Genomic DNA, 14226 nt, shown 5'->3' on the forward strand with positions numbered 1-14226 from the left:
AGAAGCTGGATGCATTATATTAATTAGTATCCCTTAAGAAATACATTTCTTAAAGGAGCCGGATGCATTATTTTAATTGGTATTCTTTAAGAAATAATAATTTTCTTAAAGAATACTAATGCATGCAGCGCCAATTAAGGTTCATTGTGGAAAAGTTGTGTAGTATTTTGACTTCGGAAAAACTGAATTTAACTCTCAGGAACAACTTGACTTGAAGGATTCAGCCATGTATTAAAATTGGCCCCAAGTTCATCAAGGAAAAGTGTTACATTTAATTTATTTAATACTCTGAAATCCTAGTGGCATTTTGGGATCCCTCTCCTGGCTTTCCTCAATCCCATTAATGCAAATATTAGAATTTCAAGCCTAGATAATGGTGGTTTGGGTGAGCTCACACCCAGAAGTCATTTTCCTGCCCATTGGTTCCCTTAAGTCCCTCCACAAGCCATGATTGAGCAAGCCATGGCTTGTTTAGTTTGCTTCCATTCAGAGGCAGCGCTCCTATTTTCTCCCTAACAACCCTGCGGGGTAGGCCGGCTCGCTCCGCATCGTCTAATGAGGCTGAGGAGGGTTGCCCTTGAACTGGGAGCCTCTACGTGACAGTTATGTATCTTCCAAAGCACGCAAGGTAACGCGCCCGTCTGCCGCGGGAGATCGCGCGGACCGAGCGGTTCCTTGTGAAAGCGCGCCGGACGCACTGCATCCTCTCCGTTCATTGGCTACCGTCACATGTAGCAACCCCCCCATTTCCGTTTCTTTTCCTTCTGATTGGCTGTTCCCAAGACATCATGTGGTCTCTCCCTGTCGTCGTGCGCCGCTATTGGATGATGCTCCGCGGCCACAGATTGGCAAATCCCGGAAAAGAAAGCGAACAGCGCAATGGCTGACGAATAGACAGGAGGGCGGAGCCTAGGCGATCGTTGGGCCCAAGAGTAGAAGTAGGTGGAGGTTTCTCTTTCCTGAAACGGGAAAGAGGTGCTTGTAATTCCGGTTTCATTAAACCCGTGCGTGACGTCACTTCCTGGTCCGTTACCCGGTATGTTTCCCCTGCTTCCGGCTGAGGGTTCCTAAGCGTTCCTCCAACCGTAGCGGCTTTGAGCAGGTGAGATCCGTGTCGTCGGTTAGGCTGGGGCAGCCGCAGCTTCTTTCGGCCCGGGGGAGCGGCGGCCGACAGCTAGGCCCGCGGGAAGCCAGGGCTGGATTAGCTGTGTTTTATGATTGGACCAGCTGGGATAGGCTGGAGCCATCCCCGCAGCGCGAATGTGTCGTGTGAACGCAGCTGAACCGGGGACAGGAGGGGGGCGGCTTTTGCAGGGTGGGCGCCTTAAAAGGAGAAGCCCTCTCCCTGCTCCTCTCGGGCCCTTCTCGAGGGTCCCTTTCCCACCCACACGTTGGGAGGGTGCTTTATTTTGCATGTGGCGCTTATTCGTGTCAGAAGCACCTGCGAATGGCAATCAAATGGGTGTAAAATCGGTCGTAAAAATACAGCACGGGCTGCTCTGAGGAGCCTCCCAGAATCCTTTGGACAGTGAAAAAAAATAATAATAAATGAAATGCATGAAAGAAACAAGCGTGGCTCCTTTTTTATAATTTGAATTTGGCTCTTCAAATGTTATCTTTAGGGAAGCTGCAAAGCAGCATCTGTATTTTTTTGCATCGGATGAAGAGAGCACATCTTTCGCCTTCTGTCCTGGCTACTTTTTACAGAGTTTTTAACAAACTGCATCCCTGTCTGGTTCAGTGGCAGCAACGCCTCAAATAGAAAGTCCCTACAGAGAGTGGTGAGGACAGTAGAGAAGATTATAGGAAGTTTGCTTTCTGTCATTCAGTATGCTGCTTATAAGTGCTATGTACTTAGGACTCCAAGCATTGTTAGAGACCCCACACATCCACGGTGGACTGTTTCTTTTGCTCCCCTCTTGGAGGAGGTTTCAAAGTAGGACTACTAGATTCTGTAACAGCTTTGTTCCTTATGCCGTCCATCTTATAAATTCACAGGATTCTTTCTCCCCATTCTTTTCCCCTGCACCATGTATATGTATACATTCATACTAGACTGTGATGCTTCTCTGTGTCATATATTGTGGATATGTGAGTATATACATCATGGTTATCCTTTGAGAGCTGAACACTCTCAAAATTTCATTTCAATATATTCAATGTATTAATGTACATTTAAAGTGACAAAGTTCTATTCTGTTCTGTCCCTCCCCACCCCATCCCATTCTGCATTCTGTTCTAATTCTATTCTATGTTCTGTTCTGTTTGAATTATATTCTGTTTTCAGTGTTCTGTTCTCCTCTTCTATTCCAATTCCTATTCCTTTTCTATTATTTGACTTTTCTGACTTGTTTACAGGCGCCTCAGCAATGGAACTCGAGGCAGAACGAGAGAAAATCAGGCGGGAGATTGAAGAGCTGGAGAGGAGTTTCGGCCCAGTCATTCCATCAGATAGGATTGGAGCGGTGGACTCCAGCTTAGAATCTGGCTCTGAAGAGGAAGGTGTGGCCTGGTGGAAAAGATCTCCATCTTGCCTTTTCAGATCCTTCTGCATCAGAAGTCTCCAGTGGCTGGACCCCAGTTTGGTGGGGAGGAGAGAAATAACTGAAACCAGAAGCAGGGCCTTCAGTACTATGAACAGCATTCTTGTGCTAAAATTTTACCTTGTGCTTCCAGAAGATGTCCACAGTGCTTAAATGTTATTGTAAAACACCACAAGAGAAAAATGTGATGGGTCCTGATGGAAATTAATAGAAACTCACAGGACTGTTAATTATTACAAAACTAGAGAACTGTTATCGTAATGATCATTTGTAAACTATATGTGAAATGGGCTTCCCGGTCACCATCTCAGCAAAAGTTATAAGTAGTCCCTTGTTTCCAAGTTATCTTTTGAAATCTTTACATTGCAAGTTGCCCAAAGAACTGCCAAGTGGGCTGCATATGAATAATAAATAATTAAAATGTTTCTTTCTCTTACATTTATCTCTTCTCTCCTCAGATGACCTGGAAGAGGATGAATCTGATACTCAACTTGAGATGGCAAGTAACAAATCGGAATTCTTGAAAGTTGGGAGGCCTTTGAATATTGTTGCACTTCTGGACATGTTTTCCTTTCTAACATTCATCTTTATAGAAATACAGGAATGACTAAAAAGAAGGAAGCAATGCAATGGCTTGAAATTGGGAGAAAGCAGAGTTTCTTGTTCATTTAGCTGCTTTTTGAAACCTGCCTTGTCCTTTTATATTTTTATTAATGAATATTAATACTCAAGAGTTTAAATGTACAGCCAATTTTGCAAAGAGCCAATTTACATACTTTCCATTCATAAAAGGACTTTAAAACTATGCAACTGGCTCTTATAATACAGCTAAATAACAAAATCCATAAACTCTCTGGATTCTAATGATTAAAGATAAATAATGCCTAGCATTAAAATAATAGGAAAAGGTGGAAAAAAGAAATGAACGTGTAGTAACATAACCTTTTTTTTTCATTCTGCAGGCCTTGACCTTAACATTTTTATTTAGAGGAGTTTCTTGTTTTCAGGAATAACAATTTTCTAGCTTTAATCCCTTCTTCTCTCTCAGGAGGTGGACCCAGGTGGGGAGAAAGATGATAGTGAGGAAGATGAGGAGGAAGTCAACCTACCTCAAACCCCCGAAACCTGCCTCCAAATGAACCTGGTTTATCAGGAAGTGATTCAGGAGAAGATTGAGGAGATCAACAAACTCCTTGCCCAAAATAAAAAGCAACAGGTGAGTTAAACTGCGGGTAGCTTGGAGCAGGGTGGAAAAGCCTCATCTCCTTTAAGACCCACCTTTTCCAGAAGAATTGTCACAGTATGCCCATTTCACAGATTAATGGGGATCAGAGTATCAAATAGCTTTAGAGGAGATGTGGTATGATCTCCAACACACAAGTCCAGCCCTCCTCTCTCTCACACACACACATTATAATTTCTCCTGTTGTGAAATTCCCCTCCCTCCCTTTTTCCTTTGATTTGTTGACCCATGACCCCTTTTGGATCAAAATGTAAATTTGAGAAAGCATAAATGCCTTTAAAAGGCCGGTTAATAACTGACTGGTAACTAGCTCTAGGGACAGAGCAACTATCTGTACACGTTTGTCGCTCAACAAGTCAGCAACTGGCCTTTCAGTTTTGCCTGCCATGTGCTTCATTCAGCCATTCAGATGACCACAATCGAGCCCACAACTTTGTTCATAAAGTGGGTCATCATGTAACTGTGTCTGATTTTATGATCCTTTTTTTGCAATGATTACTAAGTGAACCCATTGTATGCTATTGGGCAATTTTTGCTGATAACCAGAAGTAAATTCCCACAACACTGTTGCAGTGGGACAGTGTAACTGTCACAGTGGGAAGGTAACAACGCACGGAACACTGTTACCTTCCCACCAAAGGTCCCTATTTTTCTACTTGCATTTTTAATGTGCTTTCAAACTGCTAGGTTGGCAGAAGCTGGGACAAGTCACGGGAGCTCACTCCGTTACGCAGCACTAGGGATTCGAACCGCCGAACAGTTTGAAAGCACATTAAAAAATGCAAATAGAAAAATAGGGACCACTTTGGTTCTTGCTGCTTAGCAACCATTAAAATGGGACTTACGACTGGATTCAAAATTCTGAAGGTTTTGAAACTTTAATTTACCCTTTTTTGATTTATTAGCCACTGAGCCACCTTGATTAATATATTATAACAATATTAATTTCCTATCCCTTGTGAAACAGGCCGCCAAAATTTTAAACTAATTCTATTTGCAAATTATTAACCTGTCGTTTAGATACTATGTTAATGACAAAATAGTGAAGAGGAAGAACAATAATAAATAAAAAAGGGTAAATTAAAGTTTCAAAACCTATTAGAATTTTGAATCCGGTCATAAGTCCCATTTTTGGGATCTGTCATACGTTTTAATGGTTGCTAAGCAAGTAGTCTGTTGCCAGGTGGTTTTCAGAATCCTTATATTTGTCTTGCAAGCCCTGCACTTTTCCCCCAGCCCTGCTAGAAGCGAGGAGAATTTTGTAAGGATGTTCACTCAGCTGAAATGTCTGAATAATTGGGTGGTGAGATGCCTTCATCTCAATTCTGGGATGCAGTTGCCCACAATTCTGGCTTCATGGGAGCCTTCTGTTTTTGAATGCCCTGCAGGAAAAACTCACCTGGGAGCTGGCTGGAACAAAAGGCATGAAATCGAGCGATGGGAAATCCTTGCCAGCAAATATGTTTTTGGGCCATTTTATGAAGCCATATTTTAAGGACAAAACATCCGGATTTGTAAGTATAACCGCAATGGTAACTTATTCAACTCAGATGCTGCCTGGCTCCGAAAAATCTCTCGGTGGCCCACAGCAATCAAATTACAATTGGGTCATTAAAAAGAAAAGATGGGGAGTGTGAGAATGGGTGTCCTTCCCACTCGCCCAAGGCCTGGGAAGAGACCCAGGGCTTCACGGCTCTTCTGAACAGCAGTGAGGGCCGTCGGGATCTTGGGAGAGAAAAGTCATTCTAGTGGGCAGGTGCAACTGTAGAGCAAGTGCCCTTTCCAGGGTCCCAATAGGTAACAAGTGAAGGATTCCTTAGGACCACAATGGAACCCAAAGTTTCTGTTGTTAAGCGAGGCATTTGTTCAGTGAATTTCCCCCCCTTTTTATGACCTTTGTTTATGCCACCATTGTTAAGTGAATCCCTGCAGTGGCTGAATTAGCCACACGGTAGTGAATCTGGTTTCCCCTTTGACTTTGCTTGTCAGAAGGTGGCAGGGATTCCATAATCCGTTGCCAAGCGTCTGAATTTTCGATCACGTGACCCTGGGGATGCTGCGACGGATGTAAGTGTGAAATATGTCACTTTTTTCAGTGCCGTTGTAGCTTTGAGCGGTCACTAACTGAACTGTGGTAGGCCGAGGGCTACTTGTACAGATCATGGCCACGTTGCAAGATCAGAGTGGCTAGGCAGATCCCACGGGAGACAGGTAGTCCTTCCAGTAACCAAGTCTTGGAGGCCAGGGGTCCCCTAACCTCGGGTCCCAGCCCACTACTACACCTTGAGGCTTTTGGAACCGAGGCACGGAAGTGGTGGGAGAGTGCATGCCCTTACATCCTCACTTGCACAAGCAGCGGGTGAGTAGGTGTGCTTCATTTGCACAAGCAGCAGGCATGCGTGCCCATCACTCGCGCAAATGGAGCTGCGCATGTTATAGACCAGTGATGGCAAACCTTTTTCACCTTGGGTGCCAGAAGCATGTGGTCTAACGTACACACATGTGTACCCACCCCTGTAATTTAATGGCTCCCCCCCCCCGTGCCATGCCTCCTGTGCATGGACACATGATCCCCCCCTGCTGCCCCAGACATGCGTGCACGGCTTTCTTGGAGCCTGGGGAGGGCGACAACGGCCTCCCATGCCCCACAGGAGGCCCTCCAGAGGCTGGAAACAGCCTGTTTTCTGACTTCCAGTGGGTCCAGTAGGTCCACTTTTCACCCTCCCTAAGCTCCAGGTGCTTTCTAGGAGCCAGGTGAGGGTGAAAAATGGCCCAACACACAAAAATCGTAAGTTCGGGAACGGAGGGTGAAAAATGGCCCAAAATCAGGGCCCAAAATCAGCTGGCCAGCATGCGCATGCGTGCTAGAGGTGACAGGGCAATGCCTTGCGTGCCCTCAGAAATGGTTCTGCATGCCACAGCTATAACATGGTTATAGACTTTAGCAATTTCTAATTTCCCTGGTTTGCTTCTCCCTTCATATGAAAGTCATCTTTGTTGTTGTTTTGTGTCAAGTGTGTAGTCCTTAGCTGTTGTCAATGCAGGGAGAAAGATTTCAGCCAGATCCGATGTCCCTCCTAACAGGATTAAGCTGATCTGTGCCAAGCAAGTCACTTTCTCTCTCTCTCTCCTGCAATCTGGATTTGCTTTTCCTGAAATCTCTGAACAGAGTCTCCCCTTCATTCCAGAAGCCCCCAGGGAAGGGGGTTGTTTTGTGGCAGGGATTGAAGTGGGAAGAGCAATAAAAGTTTGTTGGATTTTTTCCCCAGGGCCCTCCTGCCAACGATGACGCTCGAGAAAAGGCCAGGCAAGGCATCAAGTCTTTCGAGGAGCTGATCACTACCAAATGTAAGCGGCTACGGTAAAAGGACCGTTCACTGGGGAAAGGGATAAGGGTCCTCACTGTTCTGACCCAGCCTTAGCAGAAGCAAGAGACAGACTCCTTGTCACGAAAACACCTTCTTTATTTACCCCTTGTGAATTAATGGCATTCACACACTGAAAAATCCAAGCAAGAGTCCTTCAAGAAGTTAGCTGCAGTAACAGACCTTATCAGTTCCTTGCGGCCATTTGCTCCCACTGTAAGGCTGCAAATTAAGTTCTGGCAAGCAGTCTTTGACGCACGAAACACAATGACAAAATATTCAGAAATACGAACTGTTGTCTCCTATGACAACCACTCACCTTTCCTTCTACTTATTCCCCAGCCAGGGAGGGGCCATTCAGCGTCCATATGTGCTTTGCTTCCCGAGTCAACTCCTCGTCCTCCATTGTTCACCTCTCCTAACTGCTCTGCGCATACATGCACTATGAAGCAGTATATAAGGGCTACTGCTATTCCTTGATTCCCTTGCAAACTGGGCTACCTCTCCCTGACAAGGACTTCACAACATTCAAAGCTAGCTTTTTTCCCCTCAGACTGAGAATTCTATCCTGAGATGGATCCATTGAGCATAGAATGCTACTTTCCTAAATCCCAACCCTGCTCTTCTTCCCCAGGGAAAAACCGGGAGAAGCTGCTCCTGCATCAGGCCATCGTGAGCGATCGCTTACAGCATCTGCTGCAGCCAAAACTGTTCAAGTAAGTTCCCTTGACTTCTGGTTAAAAAAAAAAAAACAGGAGGAAAGAACCTCTTAGCCGCACCAATTGTGTCGACCGGAAGAACCCATACTTTCTGTCTACCAATTTTGGGCTTTTCGTAACCTTTCTTGAATTAGAGCAGGGGTGTCAAACTCAGGACCCGGGGGCTGGTGCTTAGATCTCGCCCACAGGGCCGCCCTGGAAAGAGTGAGGGACCAGCCTGCAGTGCCTCTGCCAGCAAAAATGGAGCTTTGGAGGGTTGCGCGTGGCCCTAGAAGCCCATTTTCGGTGGAAGTGTGGTTGGGCCACCACGGGCGCCTCTGAGTGATGTCAAGCTGGCTACACCCACTCTGGCCACGCCCACGCCTCCTACCTAGGTAGAACCCAACCCTGATGCATCCCTCAATGAAATTGAGTTTGACGCCCCTGAATTAGGGGGAGATTTATTCAATGCCATCGTGCATTGGGACGGTCTTATACTTTGGAGGGATAGTAATGGAAATAGAATAGAATAACAGAGTTGGAAGACACTTTGGAGGTCTTCTAGTCCAACCCCCTGCTCAAGCAGGAAACCTTACACCACTTCAGACAAATAGTTATCCAACATCTTCTTAAAAACCTCCAGTGTTAGAGCATCCGCAACTTCTGGAGGCAATTTCTGTTCCACTGATTAATTGTTCTCACTGTCAGGAAATTCCTCCTTAGTTCTAAGTTGCTTCTCTCCTTGGAGCAGACAAGCTTTCTAGGAAACATGTCTAACTTTGAGGCTGCATCTCCTTAGGAAGAAAATCCCAGCCTTAGGGTGAAAATCTTTGTTTCTTCATCACTCCATAAACAAGCTGGCTTTAAACTTTCAAATAAATGGTTCCTGTTCTCCAACCTGCTCTTAGAAGGGGTTTCCAGAAGACACAAATTGAGGCGCCTCTAGAATCGGCCCAGGCACACTGAGGCTTTGGTTCTTTCTACTCCTTGAGATGAATTTCATAGTATGACCGGAAAAATGCGAAAGGACAAGACTGCTCATATCATCCAGCTTGTTGCAGGGGGTTGTTCCCATCTCTGTTTTTTGCGTAGATCTCTTCTAATTTTTTTCAACAGGGTGGATTATCTGAATGAAAAACGGGAGAAATCCAAGGATGAGATGGAGAAGCAGATCTTGGCGAAGCAGATCCAGGAAACGGAACGTGAAATAAATGAAATCAAGTAAGATTCACCACTTGAACACCAAAATGACAAAGATCTTCTTCTGGTGACTGCTCGTGTCCCTGAAATGGATGTGAGCCAGAGCGTAGTTTGGGAAGCTTTCCTAAAGGAATTAAATCCACCTTCCAACAAGAATGATCTGGCAAAAGGGAGCAGGAGAGAAAGAGGGAAGGAGTTGACTTCTGCCTTGGTCATTGCATCCGACTCAAATGATTTAATTAAATCTCTCAAGAGCCCATGTGGCTCTCTACCACGTATTCCATATTCCAGTCTTTCTCAACCGTGGCAACTTCAAAATGTATGGACTTCAGCTCCCAGAATTCCACCAGCCGGCATGCTTGGGAGAAATTCTGGAGTTGAAATCCACAGACCTTAAAGTTGCCCAAAGTTGAGAAAGATGCTCTTATTCTAGGGGTCTCCAACCTTTTGGATCTCAGGGCCTACTAAATTCATAATTTTAAATCTCTTGGACCGCTAATATGATCTGCTTAATGACTGTCTGGCTGGGCATGGTTAGGTGGTCATGTAACTGGGTGGGTGTGGCCAACTTAATGTCACTCACGTCGAGGGTCACTCACCACCATCTACTCACCCCTCCCCTCCCATCCACTCCTCACCCACCCTGGCTCCTTAGGGCCCCAACAGGAAGCAGTTGCTGGAGCTGAGCAGCCACCAGGAGAAAGAGTTGGTTCAAATTGGATCTGACTGAGAAGGATGCTCAGCAGAAGCACTTCACTGAGGACTAGGAGCATAGGCTTTCCAAGCAGAGGGGAAACCTACAGGAGTGCAAGGCCAGGGACCGGCTCCTGGAGGCTGGAGGCTCAACGGACTGAAATGGTCAGCCAGTTCCAGACTATGATGCAGTCCCATTAGAACAAGGCCCTCCGGCTCTTTGCTACCAACGGCGCTTCCCACCAGTCTTCGGCCAAAGCCCCCCACCAGGAGGCCAAAGCAGAGCCCAAGTCACAATTTCTGCCCCCTCCAACCCGCAGAAAAAGATCCTGAAGGGGGAGACTCTCTGCAGCAGCACAAGCGTTCATTGCACATATCCGACCAAGGGGCCATAGTTTGAGGACCCCTGATTGAGTGCAATATAAAAAATGCAAATAATTTTTCTGCGGACCACTAAAATTTGCTCGCGGACCACGGGTGACTGCTGCTCTATTCTAAGAAAAACTCTAATTTTTATAAGGGTCTTACACAATATGCAGGGCTAGGATTGGGTGATAGTTCCTTAAAGTTGCTGAAGAAAACTGGTATACTGAATGGATCCCTACCTGGCGTAAAACTGTCCAGAAGCAGGTTTTTCAGTCCCTGATGCCTGGTCTTTGATTGAGGACCATCTTGGCAGTGTTAAGAAGTTAGGGCTAGGATTATAGGAGCAACTTATAAATTGTGGGATACTCTGAATTTGAAGCTGCTCTGGTTCCTTTGGGTACATGCCAAAAATCTCTGGGCAGTCAGTTTAGTAGTTCACCATGGGCATGGTTTTGCCAAGAACAGAAGTAACTTCAGGCTTCAGTGTTGTAAAACACAGCTGTGTGACCACAGGACACTGCAAATGGCTGTGATTGTGGCTGTGTTGCAGGGGACCGAAGTTCGCTCATGTGACCGAGCTTGTGTCAGAAATTTGAATCCAGGTCACAAGCCAAGGTGGCCTGTTTCCCCAAAAATAAGACCTCCCCAGGTAATCAGCCCAACTGGGCTTTTGAGTGCATGCGCTAAAATGAGCCCTCCCCCAAAATATTGCAACACAGCAGCAGCCTTGAGGTGACCACACTCGCCCCCTCCTGCACCTCAAAAATAATAAGACCTCCCTGAAAATAAGGCCAAGCTCTTATTTCGGGGGGTGGGGGTCAAAAGAAAATAACACCCTGTCTTATTTTCAGGGAAACACTGTAGGTCTGTTGTAACTTTAACGTAGCTAAGCTCCTCTAAGTCATGGACTGTCTGTATGTTAACAAGCAAAACTGAGCTGAAAATGGTGCAGCAACGTTTAAACCCAGGAAGGGAGATGACTGCAAACTCTCTCTTCTCCTACGCATCTGTTGTTGTGGCCCACCAGTGGAATTGGTGGCAGATTCAGACAGTGAGGAAGTTGGGGAGGAATCTGGGCCAGTCCTGGAGTCTGGGGAAGGCTCTGATGAGGGGTCTGTGTGGGAGGCAGAGAGGGGGGCAGGACCATCTGACAGTTATCAGCTGCCTTCGAAGTTGGATATCCATGGGGCTGAAGAACAGCTGGAGCATGTTCCCGATGTGCGCATGCGCAGAGCTGCCAGGAGAAGGGAACAGCTAAGGAACAAGGGCCGATTCAGGAGTAAAGGCACAGGTGGAGGGTGAATGGCCCCTCCCATAGGGAATAAAGAGGGGAAGGTTGTTTGCAGGCGACAGTTCGCTTAATTGGTTTGTGACTTTCCAAGACTCCTTGCTAAGTACAGCGTTGTGTTTGGAAAATATCAGCCTTGCAGCTCTCCAAGCCTGATAAGGTCTGTGGTTGTAAATTCACTCTTGAAAGACACTTTGCTGGGACTTTGCTGGATATGAATGAGAGGAATTCACATTGGCTGAATAAAAGGGTTTTGTTGGGTCTACTTCATGATTTGGTGAAGCCTAAAGTTAGAACATCTGCCTAGAGAACAGCACAAATATTTTTCTAAGTGTGGCTGTATTTCCTCTGGATGTAGCATGTTGCCAGAAGAAGCTTTGCTGGGAAACAGACATGATGAGCACGACTGGGACAAGATCGCCAACATCAATGTGAGTCCACCCAGTCCCTCTGCCTAGTGCCTCCAAAATCTTCTGCAGGAACAGTGGAGGGAAATTTGCCTGGAAATGAGATTTCCCCTGTGTGTCTTTTTTTTTAAATTAAAACAACAACAACACTGAAGTTGTGACCATTTATTCCATCTTGCCTCCTCTCTAGTTTGAAGGAACACGCAACGCAAAAGAGCTGAGGAAATACTGGCAAAATTGTGAGCATCCCAACATCAACAAGAAGGAATGGAGCGAGGAGGAGATTGAGAAACTGAAGGAAATCGCTGTCCGGCATGGCGGTCTGCATTGGGAAGTGGTCGCCCAAGAGCTGGGGGTAAGGCCAGTGAGTCTAGCCAGGATGCGGTAGAACAGGGTGTCAAACTCAAGGCCCAGGGGCCGGATCCGGCCCGTGGAGTGCTTAGATCTGGCCCATCGGATCATTCTGGAAATAGTGAAGGACTGGCCAGCAGTGCCTGTGCTAGCGAAAACGGCATTTGATAAGATCTATAGTTGTAAATTCACCCTTGAAAGACTCTTTGCTGGGACTTTGCTGGAGGTGAATGAGAGGAGTGATGTCGAGCTGGCCACACCCACCCTGGCCATGCCCACCCCTGCTCCCAAAGGTCAAACACAACTTTGATGCGGCCCTCAATGAAATTAAAGTTTGACATCCCTGCAGGAGAACCTATTTGTGTGTGTGTGTGTGTGTGTGTGTGTTTGTGTGTGAAGGGCAGTTAAAAGTTCGAATGTCCGGGGACGTCTGTGGTGACATCATCATGCTTGGAGCTGAGGAACGGGAGCTCTCCTAACCTCTAACTCTAACTTCTTCGTTTGGGCTCATTTCTGAGCGCTGTGGATCCTGAAGGGACCAGCAGAATAAGGGGGAAACTCTGAAGCCGCTGGGATGATAAGGCAAATCCCCCAGCGGGTAGGAGAAACCCACTAAACGGACAAGGATCTATCCTGCCACTTGGTTAGGACCAAAGCGATGGCAACCGCATAAGAAGGAAGCAGAGAGAGAAAGCAATTGAACTCGAGACATCTGTTACTATTATTGACAACCCAAAGAAGAGGAGGACAATGCGAAGTTGGTAGAGAGGGTTAACTGGAAAGAAAGAGGCTCTGGGAAGGAGACTGTTTTTGCAGTTCAGATTTTTGCCGAAAAGAAGTGAGAGCATAGATACTGAGTTGGAATTGACAGCCTGAATAACTTGAAGGAAATTGGCTACAGTGAGAACGAAAACCTGGCATGGACAACAGGAGTAGAACATAGTAACTGCTGAGAAGACTTGGAAGGCACAGAAAGGATTGTTTAACAGTCGGGTTGGTTGTTGACTTTTTCTTCTTGCTCTTCCTTCTACCGTTTTGTTTTTCCAAAGAATAGTTGAACTTACAAGTATTTGGTATTTATTCACCTCGGAACTTGGAACGGTACCAGAGACAGTAGAGAGAGAACTGCTTTGGAACGATTAGAGGGCGTCTTCACCCACCCCCTTTATTTTCTTTTGCCGCTGGACTTGCTGTATTAACTAATTGACACTAACAGTGATACTGAGGAGAGGGTGACACCTAATGGATTATAAATTTGAACCGTGACATCTGATGGAAGAAAACCAACGGTGACATAAGCTGATATATATACATAGAGAGAAACTAATTACTAGAATTGAATACCTGTATAACTGATACAATTGAGAGCCATCTATTTGTATAACAGTGTGATATATAACTCTATGATATATAATAATTAGGGATCAAAAACAGAATAGAATAATACATATGAATGTTTAGATATTGAAATGTGATATTAAGGAAGATTAATTATTGTTAAATATTGAGATATATAATTATTGATACCATTGATATTGCTGATAAAGTAGAAGTAAAGTAGAATGTATATGCAATTGTGGGCAAGGATAAATGGGGGATAAAAATGGCAACTTCGGTAAATTTAGTGAAAAAAACTACACACAATATGATTTCGGCAACACCCCCCTCCTCAAATCAAAGATCAATTGAGAGCGCATTGGAGCTGGATAAAGGTGGAACGATGGCAGGAACAACAGGACCAGCACCAACAATGCAGAGTATGCAATTGATGCTCTAGATGATACAACAGACATTGACGAAAAGCCAAGAAGTAATGGCTACAAATCATGAAGAGACAAGGAGGAATCATGAAGAAATGAAAAATGAAATGGGAGAATTGAAAGGAAATATCAAAAACGTGGATGACAAAATTGAAAGGATACAGAATGTCTTAGCAATCAATGAACAGAAAATCCAGAATATCGAAACAAAAATAGAACAAACAGATCAGAAGATGGAAAAAATGGAGCTAGAATATAGACAAGTTAATAAAGAATTAGAGTTATCAATAATCTGACTTGAAAATGAAAGCG

General features: G+C 45.3%; 1 protein-coding gene across 2 annotated transcripts in view; it reads left to right on the forward strand.

Annotated features, from left to right (window-relative positions):
* The first annotated feature begins 951 nt into the window (after nt 1-951).
* Nucleotides 952-14226, forward strand: part of SNAPC4 (small nuclear RNA activating complex polypeptide 4) — a 46796-nt gene continuing 33521 nt past the window's right edge. The window contains exons 1-10 of one of the 2 annotated variants that reach the window (XM_087704525.1): nt 952-1102; nt 2359-2502; nt 3002-3042; nt 3592-3759; nt 5175-5300; nt 7056-7134; nt 7786-7867; nt 8966-9070; nt 11755-11827; nt 11994-12158. In XM_087704525.1, coding sequence (XP_087560651.1) covers nt 2370-2502; nt 3002-3042; nt 3592-3759; nt 5175-5300; nt 7056-7134; nt 7786-7867; nt 8966-9070; nt 11755-11827; nt 11994-12158 — 972 coding nt within the window. In that variant the 5' untranslated portion in view covers nt 952-1102; nt 2359-2369. Of the gene's footprint in view, nt 1103-2358; nt 2503-3001; nt 3043-3560; nt 3760-5174; nt 5301-7055; nt 7135-7785; nt 7868-8965; nt 9071-11754; nt 11828-11993; nt 12159-14226 lie in introns of those variants that run through there. The other variant, XM_087704524.1, reaches the window with a different exon arrangement.

Source organism: Thamnophis sirtalis, unplaced genomic scaffold (genome assembly GCF_051295495.1).
Source record: "Thamnophis sirtalis isolate CommonGarterSnake01/CBP01778 unplaced genomic scaffold, rThaSir2_p1.2 scaffold_2, whole genome shotgun sequence".
NCBI classification, from domain to species: Eukaryota; Metazoa; Chordata; class Lepidosauria; order Squamata; family Natricidae; genus Thamnophis; species Thamnophis sirtalis.